The following is a 14,899-nucleotide window of genomic DNA, read 5'->3' on the forward strand; positions in this document are numbered from 1 at the left end:
CTCATAGCGTTTTTGGACATGCCTATTCTCCAACGTATTTCTCTTTCACAAGATCCTGTATTACTGATGTGGGATCCTAGATAATTGAACTCGTTAAGCACTTCAAACTGGCCTAAGGCTCGTGTTGTCTGAAGTGAATTTGAATAATCTACTATCATAATTTTTGTTTTTTGTTTATTTATCTTGAGACCACATCTATTACTTTCGGCTTCCACTAGCTGCAGCAGGCTGGACATTTCTTCTTCGGATGCAGTTATTAATGTTGTATCATCTGCATATCTGAGATTTGAGATCTTCTTTCCTGCGATAGAAATACCGCCATTCCATTTGTCGGTGCTTTTCTCATTATATATTCCCCATAGAAATTAAAAATACTTGGAGATAGAATACATCCTTGTCTTCTAGGTTGTCCGCAAATATTATGACGTCATCTGTACACCTCATGTTATTTAGCCGGTACCCGTTTAGTAGAATACCTTTTTCAGGTTCGTGCAATGCTTCGATAAATATTCTTTCAGAGAAGAGATTGAAGATTAAAGGAAACAAAATACAGCCTTACCTCACTCCATGCATGATTTTTACATAGTCGGTTCACAAGTTCACCTTCCTTCAACTCTGAGGTTTGCGATCTGATTCTAATGTTTCTAATAGTTATTTTCAGATCTTTATTGTTAATTCCTGCTTCTGTTAGTATTTTTTGCAATATATTGGCGTACCGTACTCGATCAAACGTTTTCTCGAAATCAACCAGACATGCGTATACGTCGCAATTAAATAGCCATATTAATGTTTTTAAAAAATTAAAATTAAATTTTTCTCATTTTTCAAAATTTTTTGACCTATTTCATCTGAAAGTTTTCACTTAAAATGCAATCAATTAACCAACAAACTTCACTATATGACGTGAAACCTATACAGGTAACTGCTAAGTCATTCTCGCCAAAGAAAGCGGTCAAAGAAGACTCCACACCCCTGAAAACCATATCCAAAGCTAACCATCCCATCAAAACGAAGGAGGAACGCGGTAACAAGGACAAAGCCGGAGCAAAGGAAGGCAAAGGAAAGGCCAAGAAAGGATTTTTTGGCACTGGTAAATATATCTGGTGGTGGTAGGTATCACACTAATCGACAAATTTTCCATGACAAGATTGATCTCGATCGTTGAAGAAGTCTTCGAAAGAAACAATGTTATCCTGCAGTCCACACAGAGGTCGTTATGGAATGAGACCAGCTCATTTTTATTTCAGTTTTAGTTAAACACTTTTTAATGCAATAAGAATTTTTGAATGCGCTGACTAAACATGGCTCATGTTTTCCATATTTTTGAAATATTTTAAGATTTCCATAAAACACAAAATAAAAAATCCAACAAAATATAAAAAAAGCAATGTGAATAAAAATTTATTTACAAAAAACGAATTTCTGTACAATAGTCTTATATATTTTGATTTTTATGAAAATTCTTTTTTGTAAAAATTATTTTTTTTATGAAAATTCTGTTTTTTATCAATTTGTTTTTTAAATCCCATTTTTGGTAAATTTTTAAAAATGTATTTTATAAAAACACTGTTTTATAAAAATTTATTTTTATGAAAATTGTTTTAACAGATGTCACTTTTCATCAAAATTTATTTTATAAAAACGTATATTTCTTAAAATATTTGTTTTATAAAATTTTATTTTTATTATATATTTTATTATGAGAAATTTTATAAAAAAGTTGTATTTTTTATAAAATATTAACCTCAAAAATCTAAAAGGGAACTCAAAATTAAGGAATACTTTTTAGAATTTTGATGAATAAACCATCGAATATTTTCTTAAAATAGTTCAAAATCTTTCAATGCTTTATATTCGAGCGCTTGATCTTTCTTTCTATTTTATGCCACACAAGTTTGACTTTTGCCCTAAAAGTAATCAAGATTTTCACCAATTAACACTTTTGCTCAAATTTTAGGAACCCCTTACCAATATTGGGCTACTTAATTACTTTTAGGAATCTTACAAATAAACATAAAGTAGTCTTTTAGCTTTTTTATTGTCATAGGCTAGATGAAACTTGTATATATTGTTAATTTTATTGTTATTTCAGTACATCATTCAACAAAATACTATGAGTATGTACGTCAATAGAAAAAAGATATAAAAATCAACTATTTTATAAGAAATGTTCAAAACAGTATTTTTTTCAAATTTTACACTCTGTATAAGCATATTTTACTGATTTAAGTTGAAAAGTTGAGGTATTTGTTATTGTGTATTAGTTTTTAGTCAATTGTTTCAATTCATTTGATATTTTTACGATCTATGATCATAGAGTCTTCTTTTAGTTCAATAAATATTGGCCTCTGTTTCTCAGATAGTATGAGTCAAAAAGGTCTTAAAATATACTGATTTACTCATGCTAAATGGTCTTAAACAGTTGCTATAAATCGTCATTGTGACAAGAATGAAAAAACGGTATAAAGGCAGAAATCGTCATCATCATTATCATCATCATACTGCTACAGCCCTTAAAGGGCTGTTAAATACATCAATGAATACTACTAATTTTTTACTCATTTAACAATATGTTAAAAAAAGAGTAACCACATGTTCAAAAACAACTGATAACCATAATAATTATTTTATTATTTACCATAGTGTTTTGTTGACTCTTCCAAAAGGCATGTACAAATTATTGTAAATAAACAACAAAGTAGGCTAAATCTAAGAATCCCGAGTCCACCTCAATCAAAGATGGCTTTACGTGCTCAAAAAAATTAAGATCTTCATCAAGATTTAGTTGCATTCGGGATGAACACTGCCGCACACCTCGCATGTTCAAAAAAAAATACAGCACTTGTACATTTTTGTTTATTGAGTTTAAAAATAAATAATTGTTATCCTTTTCGTACTTTTTTTATAATGATTAATCTAAGCTGTGATTAAGTGACTACTTGGAGAGCTGGAATAATGGATATATAAGATAAAAAACATTTCAAAACTTTCTTCTCGTTTGAAAAGGTACGTATAATAGATTTTTATCTGATAAAAGTAACAATATTCTAGGGCTATTTCTCTACTTAAGAAAAAAAATGTTACTTTTTGCTTGTTACACAACGTTTTTTCTACAATCACTTACTAAACAGCAAACAAGCAACTACTGTTTTAAAAAATCATCCACCAATAGCCCAGGCGGAATCTGTTTTGAATTGGACAATTTTCATAGGAGTCATTTTTTGCTGGAGTCACTTTAGGATGTACCTTGTATCCATAATCACGATATGCACCAGTCGTAAACCTTGTTCTTAAGGGGAACGCAGCAAAATGCAAAATTTTGACGCATGTCAAAATTTTCAATGTGTTTTAAATGTAGGTATTAATTTTCTTCGAATCCTGAGAAAACTAATAAGTATTTTTGAAAAATTTAAACGTAAAATAAAAGAATACTTTATTACCGAGGGCCGAAAGTCCCGTAGTATAACCAGTTAGGCCCTTAGTATAACCAAAAAGTTTCTTTTGAATGAAATATTTGCAATTAAAAATCACACTAAATTATCTTTCTTCTTTTCACCCCTGTAACTTATTAAAATAAACATTATAGAAGTTTTCAGGGACTTTCGGCCCTCGGTAATAATGTAATCTTTCATTTTGCGTTTAATTTTTTCAAAAATACTTATTAGTTTTCTCAGGATTCCAAAAAAATAAATAGATTTAAAACACATTGAAAATTTTAACATGCGTCAAAATTTTGCATTTTGCTCCGTTCCCGTTAATTTTTTATTTAACAAGATTTGAAAAAATCAAAAATGTTTGCTTTTTGCGTCCATATTTTATTTACTATTTATAAGTTAAATATTATAAATTCCCTAGTGAATGCTACATTTTAAGAAGTCGAGAAAATTTAAAGAAGAAGCTCCATTTTTTTACTTTTATTTTTTAAGCAATAACAATTAAATTTTCTATCTCTAGAGTCAAAATCTTTGAAAAATTTAAAAACAAAACTTTTATTTTTTATAATTTTTTTTGTAGGAGCAATATCTCTTGAGTTATAGGCGAAAATATGGGCACAAAAAGCAAAAATTTCCGATTTTTATTAGTTTTTTATTAAATAAAAAATTTAGCACAAGATTTGCGACTGGCGCATGTCGTGATTATTAATACTGAAGTGACTCCAGCAAAAAATAGACTCATCTGGAAAATGTTCAATTCAAAACAAATGCTGCCTGGAGTATAGAGAAAGTGCTTGGTTTCAGTCAGCGTGGATTAGTAGTTTGTATGTACATATATTGAAAGACATTATTCTTCTAGTACCGTGCCCAAATTTTAGGCCTGGTTCGCTTCCATGTGAAAGGTGACAGGCATTAGTGCTAAAAAATGTCTCCTTGGAACGTCATTTTTTTAACTCCATCTACTTACTTTGCCCTACAGGATAACGAGAAAACGTTTGTTTTGCAGTAAAGAATGTACAACCCTACCTAGATGGTGGCCATTGAGAGTATCGCACAATTAGTGGAGCAATGTCTTGTACCTTTCTGTGTCATAGACTGCTGTCAGATCAACGAAGGCAGCCCCTGTTGAAGAGTTATTCTTCGAAGCCATCTTCAATATGGTCTGTTAGTGCGAGGACTTGGCCGGTGCAAGATTTAATGGGTCTGAAGCTTCCTTATTGTGGGATGAGGGGTTTGTCCACATTTTTTCCATTCTGACCAAGATGAGTCTCTTGTAGAGTGTAAAATAGTGACACAACAAGGACATAGGTCTATAGCTCTTGGTATTTTTATATTATCTCCATGATTTTGGAATTTCGCAGGCTGTACAGTACCTGTTATAGAGTTTAAAGTCAATTTTTGGACTCCTAGCCAGGGAGGTTGTGTCAAATTTGACCGGAGCATTTTAGCATGGCTGCTTTCTTTTTATTTAGTTAGGTATTCCAAAGCTTATTAACAAATGATGTGTCAGCTGGCCCAAAACCGAGGATTTTAGAAAAGAAACGGTAAAATATGAAACTTGATGGACAAACGCTACAACTTATGTCAAATATTTATCTACGTGACTTACAACTCTTAATGGCCGTGCTGACTTCTCTCCTAGCTTTCACTCAGGCAAACCGGGTTCAAATCCTGGCGTTGAAATTTTTTTTGTTTTAAAAATTGACATTTTATTTTTAAAAATAATTATTTTTATAATACCACGTTTGTATTATTTATACGAGACAATATAAAAAAATATGTATGTCTTTTATATAATTATGCATAGAACTTATGAAATAGAACTATGCATTTGATCATAAATATTATGATTGACCTTAATGAGCAAGGTTGTTGTAAATGAACCCCTGAAGCTTCCTGACTTAGTACGACCAATCTAAGTGAAAAGGGGGGTTGCCCTCCCCACCCCCTCCCGACATTTTTTTATTTTTTGGACAAACTGTTTTTTCTTAATGTAATATGATGTAGAACCAAAAGATACATACAACCCTAATTTTTCACTTTTCTATCACCAACCCCCATTTTTTAATAGCAATCTAAATATTTCCCTGTTCTCTATAATAGGTATATAAAAATGGATGTTTTTCTGTATGATGAGCGAGTTAAATTAATACTAAATAGCTTTGTCATGAAATATATCCAATGGATACAGCCAATTCCTTCCAAACGGAATGTATCCAATAGAAAATAGCTATCGAAAGTGACCAAATCAATCAAAACACAATAAATCCAGTATTGCGCTGAATAACGCCCTTATTAAAAAATAATTATTTTTCAAAATAAAATGTCAATTTTAAAAACAAAAAAAATATCAACGCCAGGATTTGAACCCGGATTGCCTTAGTGAAAACTAGGAGAGAAGTCAGCAAGGCTATTAAGAATTAAGTTGTAGCGTTTTTCTATCAAGTTTAATATTTTACCTTTTCTTGTCTAAAATTCCCGGTTTTGGGCCAGCTGACACATCATTTGGTAATAAGCTTTGGAATACCTAACTAAATAAAAAGAAAGCAGCCATGCTAAAATGCTCCGGTCAAATTTGACACTACCTCCCTGGCTATTCCTGGTCCAGATGCTTTATTTACTCACTGCATATATTATCCACACCTGCAGCTTTCTCGTTTTTTTAACCTGTTCATACCGTCGCGCGTCGTGGAGTACTGTAAATGGAGTTCCTAGGTGGTTTATTTATTGATTCAGTCTTCTTCTTGTGTTTAGAACTTTATATCGGTTATTCGTTCTTTTACTCACAAGGAGTTGAGTAACGATTTGATTTGGTGTAACCTTACAAGGTGGTTTATGTTTGTTAAGATCACCGCTAAGTTTTTTAACAAGGTTCTATGCTATGTGTCTTATCCATTTTTTACGGTTTCGAACCACTTTTTCTTTTGTGATTTGACTCAGCTGTTGGAACAGAGCTACTAAGCAGTCAACCATTTCTGGGCTAAAACGGCCAGCTGCATAGAGGGTTTCGTATGTTCTCGTTAAATATTTGAGCTCGCCGAACATCTCGGGAACATATTGTTGTCTAGATCCCCTGTGGATAACTATTCTATATACATATTTTTATTAATTACACAGATTTTTCGTAGTTTTCTGGTTTTGGTTGAGGGCATGGTAGCTCACAATCTAGCATTTCTCAGTACTTTTCCCAGCCTGCCTTTTTGAATGTACTGACAGTATGCCAGTGATTTGGTGGAGAATCGTCAGTACAGTTCCTATAAAAATGTCATATTTTGTAGACCATGATAGGCAAAAATGCATATTTTCTTAAGTTACTGTAGAAAAATTATCCATCTTTTATTTGTTTAAAAACAGGTTCTTCCTCAGTTAAAGATTTAAAAAAAATAAAGACTAGATTTAAGTAATGGTAAAATTCCATTAAATAAACCTTCCTTTTGCTCTTAGTTTAATATTAGAGATAACAAACAAGACTAAAAGTAATACGATACAAAAAATCACAATATATATGAAAGATAGAGTACCATTCCATTTTAGAAAGAGGATTGTACTAATCCTAAGTAAACTAATATAAATCTTTGTATACTGAAATCCTATAGGAGACCTACTAGACGAAACTGAAGTTTTGGAGTGGATGATGGACCAAAAAAACGACCAAAGCATCGAAGAAATCAATAGGGAAAAGCTATACCATTACATAGACACAAAAGAGTTCTTGGCTGTTGTGTTCTGTAAGTACCTATATTATTATTGAATTATGTTACTTTATCATTTACTAATTAATCCATGTAGTTTATGGCCTAATTCGTTTCCTTCTATTTGCTGGACTGTAGTTAAAAGCTTTTCTTGGTCATTTATATTCCTCCATGCGCCTCATGTATCCATACAATATCAATGGTATTATATCTATTCTTTCAATTGTTCTGTATATTTGATTCATGCGTCTTTTAATTTCATTATTCGATATATTATAACGCTCACTCTTTGAAAAAAAAACCGTTTCTATTGCGTATACTTTTTTTTTGTTTTTTTACGTTTAGTTCATTCAAATTTTACATTTTTTAGGCCGTACCTTGCATTTGTTAGAGGAGTCAATTTTATTTTTTTAATATGTAGGGGGGATCAGTAGAAGCTTAAGTTCAAGTTTTTGGGGTCGCCAACCTTGTTCCCCAGCCGCGATCTTGGAAAAGGAGTGCAAAGGGGTTTCGCGCTATATCTCGTAAACTACCAACCCTACCGAAAATCTAATCAAACATAATATATAGAAAATTATATTTTCTACAATTTTGTTTCTATTACTTTTTATCGTCAAGTGACCAACAAAAAAGATATAAAAAAAATAAGAGAAAATTTTGTAAGTTTCATTTTGGAGGTTATAACTTTTTTGCAGTTTATTTTACAATAAAATAGCATTATAGCAATTTTGTAGAGGGTTTTTCAGCTAATAATTTCAACTATAAAGGTGTTTAATTTTATTTATTTATCTATAGTCCAGAAAGCCACTGCGCATCCGCTAGGAAAAATATTCTGATTCGGATTTTTTTCACAATCTTACTCAAAAAGGACTCCTTTTAACAAATTTGCATGTTGCCAGGACCAAAAGGTGGTCAAAAATTTTTTAAACGTTTTTTTTTGTTTTTTTCCTAAAATTATTTTTTTTGCATGGAAAAAAGTTTTTTTAGGTTTTTTGGATTATTTCAAACAGAAAAGGTCTTTGGTGACTTTTCTCTAAAAATGATAGTTTTTGACATATAAGCGATTAAAAATTGAAAAATTGCGAAATAGGCCATTTTTAACCCTCAAAAACTATGTGAAAAACTGAAAATTTGAATGTTGCCAAGGTAGGTGGATATTCTTTAAACATCGATTGATGAAATCCCGAAGAGTTTTTTGCAATACAATATTCAAAACTCCTTTGTTTTTTAATTGCTAATCAAGCGTGCGCAACACTATTTTCCACCGACAGTATGGTGCAAATGAAAGGAATAAATTCGTTATTTCGTAAACTAGTCCTGTCGCCAGGTGGGGTACAACGGCCTCCTGTATTCAGATGGACTTACCCAAGTTTTTTTTATGTATTTTGACCCGTAGAACACGAATTTTTTGGGTAACAGTTTATCCGGATGTCGATAAGATTGTTATAAACAAAGAAGTTGAGGAATTACATAACAGCGATTTCTCGCAAAACAAAACATGTTTTTGTATTTTTTGGACCATTCTAACCAAAAAGTGTTCCTATAAATTTTTTCGTAGGATGCATAGTTTTCGAGATAAACGCGGTGGAACTTTCAAAAAATCGAAAAATTGCAATTTTTGTACCCGAATAACTTTTGATTAAAAAATAAAATAGCAATTCTGCTTACCGCATTTGAAAGTTCAAGTCAAAGTATATCGGTTTTAGTTATTTGCATTGCTAAAAATTTATTATTTTATTGTTAAACAAAAGTATAAACACCTAGTGCTGGAGTGATGTTTTCAATGATTTCTCATTTAAAATCGAACGAGTAGGTAGAGTAGGTACAAGTGCAAGCGAGGCTATTTCTACGTAGCATGCATGTAAACGCATGTATTAGGCACGGGAAACACTATGTGTTTATAGCTTTTTTAGCAATAAACACATAAATTTTTAGCAATGTATATATTTGAAACCGATAGAATTTGACTTGAACTTTCAAATGCTGTAAGCAGAATTGCTATTTTATTTTTTAATCAAAAGTTATTCGGGTTCAAAAATTGCAATTTTTCGATTTTTTGAAAGTTCAACCGCGTTTATCTCGAAAACTATGCATCCTACGAAAAAACTTGTAGGAACATTTTTTGGTTAGAATGGCCCAAAAAATACAAAAACCGGTTTTGTTTTGCGAGAAATCGCTGTTATGTAATTCCTCAACTTCTTTGTTTATAACAATCTTATCGACATCCGGATCAACTGTTACCCAAAAAAATCGTGTTCTACGGGCCAAAATACATAATAAAAACTTGGGTAAGTCCATCTGAATACAGGAGGCCGTTGTACCCCCCCTGGCGACAGGACTAAACCGGCGATTTTAAGGAAAAATACCGAAACAGGTCGATTTTTATTTTTAAGTTATGATATTGTGGCATAATGGTATACTAGTGACGTCATTCGTCTGGGCGTGATGACGTAATCGATGATTTTTTTAAATGAGAATAGGGGCCGTGTGGTAGCTCATTTAAAAGGTTCTTCAATTCTCTATTCAGTAATGAGGATTTTTTAATGCTCATAGGGATACAATAAAAACAAAACGTTAGGCTTACTTTTCTATCTTAATATTTTTTACGTTAGGCTTACTTTTCTATCTACGAGAATTCGAGAATCTGGTCAAGTTTAGAGCGCTGTAAAACCTAGATAAGTAAATAAAATTAAACAACGTTATGGTGGAAATTGTTCGTTGAAAAATCCTCTATAAAATAGCTATAATGTTATTTTATTGTAAAATGAACGGAAAAAGGAAACTTCTTACAAAATTTTCTCATATTTTTGTTTATAACTTTTTTGTTGGTTACTTGACGATAAAAAGTGATAGATATGAAATTGTATAAAATTTAATTTGCTATATTTTATGTGTAATCAAATTTTCTGTATGGTTGCTAGTTTACGAGATACAGCGCGAAATCCCTTTGCACCACTTTTTCCAAGATGGCGGCCGGGGGTCAAGGACGGCGACCTCAAAAACTTGAACTTAAGCTTCTACTGAACCCCCCTACACATTAAACAAATAAAATTGACTCCTCTAAGAAATGAAACCCTAAATGTAACATTTCAATGGACTAGTTATCTGACAGCATTATGATCCATATGTTAATATTGGCTCCACAATTGCTCCCAATAAGTACATCTCCCACTCCCAAATTTATGTTTGTTTGTATATTTATTTTATATTATTAAACTGTTATTAGATTACATGGTTGCTGAAAATTCTACGGAATATTAAAATTTTAAGTAGATTGACTTCATATCAACGTAAACTCCCAAAAAGAGTTACTGGCCCGGAGACGCAGTCTCAAAACTTCTTTACCCTTCAGTGACTTATCTTTTGTGTTTTAATTTTGTGTCTTCCTTATACCGGGTGTCCACTTATATTATCCCCCATTTTAACTGCCTATAACTTCTAAACGGATCAAGATAGAAATATGCGGTTTTCGATGAAATGTTTTATTTTAGTAAAAGTTTTGTCTGAATGGATTGAATTTTTTATATCGCTTTCAAATACGAAAAGAAAAATGGCGGATTTTTGAAAAAAACGTTGTTGACTTTTTTTTAATGGAACACCCAGTATATTTTTTTGTAAATTGACAGAAAGGTCATTCACCTATCCAGCGATACATACCTAAATAACATAACTAAGCAAAATGATATTATGTTATGTGATTTCCACATTGCATCTTTCATTTTAAAAATTATTTGCTCAGTCATTTGACAACCGATTTTAAAAAATTTAATATCGCTTGATAGGTAAATGACCGTTTTTTCAAGCTACAAAAAAATATACTGGGTGTTTCAATAAAAAAGTCAGCAACGTCCAAAAATCCGCCATTTTTTATTTAAAAGCGACATAAAAAAATGGTCATTTACCTAAAAACTTGAAAAAACGGTCATTTCCCTATCCAGCGATATAAATTTTTTTAAAATCGGTGGTCAAATGACTAAGCAATTAATTTTTAAAATGAGAGATGCAATGTGGAAATCATATAACATAATATCAATTTGCTTAGTTATGTTATTTAGGTATGTGATATCCACGTTGCACCTCTCATTTTAAAAATTAATTACTTAGTGATTTGACAACCGATTTTGAAAAACTTTATATCGCTGGATAGGTGAATGACCTTTCTTTCAATTTACAAAAAAATATACTGGGTGTTCCATTAAAAAAGTCAACAACGTTTTTTTCAAAAATCTGCCATTTTTCTTTTCGTATTTGAAAGCGATATAAAAAAGTCAGTCCATTCAGACAAAACTTTTACTAAAATAAAACATTTCAGCGAAAACCGCATATTTCTATCTTGAGCCGTTCAGAAGTTATAGGCAGTTAAAATGGGGGAAAATATAAGTGGACACCCGGTATTGTATTTAAATTATTAAAAAATGCTTTTTGTGTGATTCCAACTAATCTTAAATTTGTCTTTCAGACAAAGAAGAAGATCCAGACAGTCCTAGAATCCTACGACACATTGAACTTATCGACGACGAAGCTTCCGAATATGGCATAAAGATTGTCAAAATGAAAGACAGGCTTATGGCTAAAAAATATGGCTTTAGAGACCCGCCAGGGATAACTTACTTCAGGAAAAGTAAGCCAATCAATTATGATGGTGATATCGACGACGAGGAAGAAATACTGGATTGGTTGAGTGATCCTGAAAATATGGAACTCACTGACCATATCGAGAGAGTTAACAGAAAGATGTTCGATAAAATTAGACAGAGATCCGACTATGTAGCGGTATTTTTATGTAAGTTTGTAATTTTTTTCTTATAATATACAGTATCACATATTACTAGTCTCTCGTTCCCATCTTTACGGATTTTGCTATTAAAAAGATAACTATTAAATAGCTCTGTTTGTATTGGGATTGTTATTGTATGTTTGTTTCTAAATGCTTGGCCATTATACCTTCATGTCCTGAAGCTTTAGTTTTTAGCTCTTTTTATTTTGAATCCCTTCAGATTTGATAGTACCTATAATATTTTAACGCTAAGCTATTTTATCTGTTTCTATTTTACTTCTGATCCTACGTCTTTTACTTTTCTTTTGACGTTTAATTTTGTTGGTTAATCAGGCTGGCTTCGCAACCTGCATAAGATTTTGTAAAAGTATTCAACTATCTTTGCAATTTTATGTTTATCTTTCTCTTCCTTATTCTCGGTTTCTTAAATTTTAATTTTCTGAACACACTGTGTTGGTCTTAAACATTTTAAGCCTGTTATTTTCCGTTACTGACTCTATTGAAGGGGGCTAAAAAGTACGAAGAATATCGGACAATCAGCCTAATAAGCCATATGTTGAAACTGTTTCTTACCATGGAATAATTTATAAGAAGTGCGAGGAACAAATGTCGGACAGACAGTTCGGGTTCACTAATGCAGTGGGTACAAGAGAAGCACTTCTCGGAGTACAGATCCTGATTCAAAGATGCAGGGACGTTAACTGCGACGTATACGCGTGCTTGATCGACTATGAAAATGCATTTGACAGAGTTCAACACCAAAAGATGATTAACACTTTAAAAGAAGCAGACTTGGTTGACAAAGACCTCAGAATAATTTCAGAACTCTACTGGAATCAGACCGCATATATGAAAATTAATGTAGAAGAAACAGATCACATAAAAATACTACGTGGAGTAGGACAGGGATGTATCCTATCGCAGTTGATATTTAATATGTACTCCGAGAGAATTTTTAACGATGCTCTATACGGAGTAGACGAAGGTATCCTTCTAAATGGAGAAAGAGTAAACAATATTAGATATGCCGACGACACCATGGTGATAGCAGATAGCTTAAACTGTCTATAGGAACTTCAGAGACTAATGGACATAATCAACGAGTACAGTCAACAGTACGGACTAAACATTAATGCCCAAAAAACGAAACAAATGAATATATATCAGCAAGGAGAATATAAACGGGGCTCATCTGTACATTAAAGGCAAGCGTCCACAGACGCGCATCGTACGCATCGGACGCATCGTACTCAACGGATTTTAGTTTGCCTTGTACAGAAACGTATGTAACCGCGTCCACTGATCCGCATCGTACGGATCGCATTATCGGCAATCATTGTAAGGCAAACTAAAATCCGTTGCGTACGATGCGGGACTGTGGGCGCTTGGCTTAATGGAACGCAGATAGAGCGCGTAAAACAGTATTGCTACCTGGGAACTATTATAAATGAGCAGTGGAGCAATGTACATGAAATAAAGTGCCGCATAGGAAAGGTAAGAACGGCCTTTACCAAAATGAGCGCATCTTCTGAGAAAGCCTGTTAGTTGTGTATACAGGGTGAGTCATAACTATAGGGACATAGACTAAGGACAGGTTATTTGGACCAAAATATGGCAATTGGGCCAAATATGCCTTAATAAAATGTTGCTGAGAAAAAAGATACAGGGTGTTAAAGTTAATTTTTGTTTTTCGTTTTTTGCTAATAGTTTCCCTGTATATTTATAAATTGCTATCAAAATTAGCACAGAGGCATAATCTTAGACAAGAAATAGTATTTTATCTACAATTTTACGTTTTGTCATAGAGGGCGCCACGTGGATCATTCCTGATGATCAAATTGAGTCTAAACTTTTTCTGATGAAACTTTTTAGTAATTTTTATTAGAAAATATGACGTAAACATCATTTTTACGTAAAATTGATACTCTTGTTTAAACATGATAATTTCAACCGTTTTCGATAAAAACGCAGTCGAACTGCTCAGAGTCATTTTTCATTAGCTGTTAGAAATCATCTTAATGACGTATTTCCTCAACGATGGATTGGCAGAGGCAGTAATTTTCAATGGCCACCAAGAAGTCCTGAGTATAAACCGCTAGATTTTTATTTTTGGGGACATATGAAGTCCTTAGTTTATGCCAATGAAATTAATACACGAGACGAACTTTGGAGATACATTCAAAATGCAGCTAATCTTATAAGGGGACAGAATAATATTTTTTTAACGTCCGAAAATCCTTTATAAAAAGAATTAGAAAGGCATAGAAATCGGAGGAGACCATGTAGAACATTTAGTTTGAGTTTTTGTGAGTGCTTTTAAGTTAAAGTGTGTTTAGTTTTGATTTATCGTCAAAACGGAAACCTTATGTTAGTTCAAACTTTGTTTATTAGTTTGGTATTTGATATCCCCTTCTGAGTTCCTGAAATCTTCAATTGCGTTTTTATCGAAAACGGTTGAAATTATCATGTTTAAACAAGAATACCAATTTTACGTAAAAATGATGTTTACGTCATATTTTCTAATAAAAATTACTAAAAAGTTTCATCAGAAAAAGTTTAGACTCAATTTGATCATCAGGAATGATCCACGTGGCGCCCTCTATGACAAAACGTAAAATTGTAGATAAAATACTATTTCTTGTCTAAGATTATGCCTCTGTGCCAATTTTGATAGAAATTTATAAATATACAGGGAAACTATTAGCAAAAAACGAAAAACAAAAACTAACTTTAACACCCTGTATCTTTTTTCTCAGCAACATTTTATTAAGGCATATTTGGCCCAATAGCCATATTTTGGTCCAAATAACCTGTCCTTACTCTATGTCCCTATAGTTATGACTCACAGGTGGATGTCTAGAAGTAGCGACATCTGACCGTTGGACTTTCGACCTGTCTAAAAAAAAATGGTGCCGTATATATAGCCACCGACTTCAATGACAAGCTCCTGAAACTCTCAATTTTAATGCTGGCACTTAGAACTCTCTTAACAGTAT

General features: G+C 32.4%; 1 protein-coding gene across 5 annotated transcripts in view; it reads left to right on the forward strand.

Moving 5' to 3' along the window:
* The window catches only part of LOC126887293 (uncharacterized), a 138,704-nt gene that overhangs the window by 95,657 nt on the left and 28,148 nt on the right, over positions 1 to 14,899 (forward strand). For all 5 annotated transcript variants that reach the window (XM_050654702.1, XM_050654703.1, XM_050654705.1 and 2 more), the window contains 2 exons: positions 7,031 to 7,162; positions 11,586 to 11,909. In XM_050654702.1, coding sequence (XP_050510659.1) covers positions 7,031 to 7,162; positions 11,586 to 11,909 — 456 coding nt within the window. The remainder of the gene's footprint in view (positions 1 to 7,030; positions 7,163 to 11,585; positions 11,910 to 14,899) is intronic.

This window comes from Diabrotica virgifera, chromosome 6, assembly GCF_917563875.1.
Source record: "Diabrotica virgifera virgifera chromosome 6, PGI_DIABVI_V3a".
Lineage (NCBI taxonomy): Eukaryota > Metazoa > Arthropoda > Insecta > Coleoptera > Chrysomelidae > Diabrotica > Diabrotica virgifera.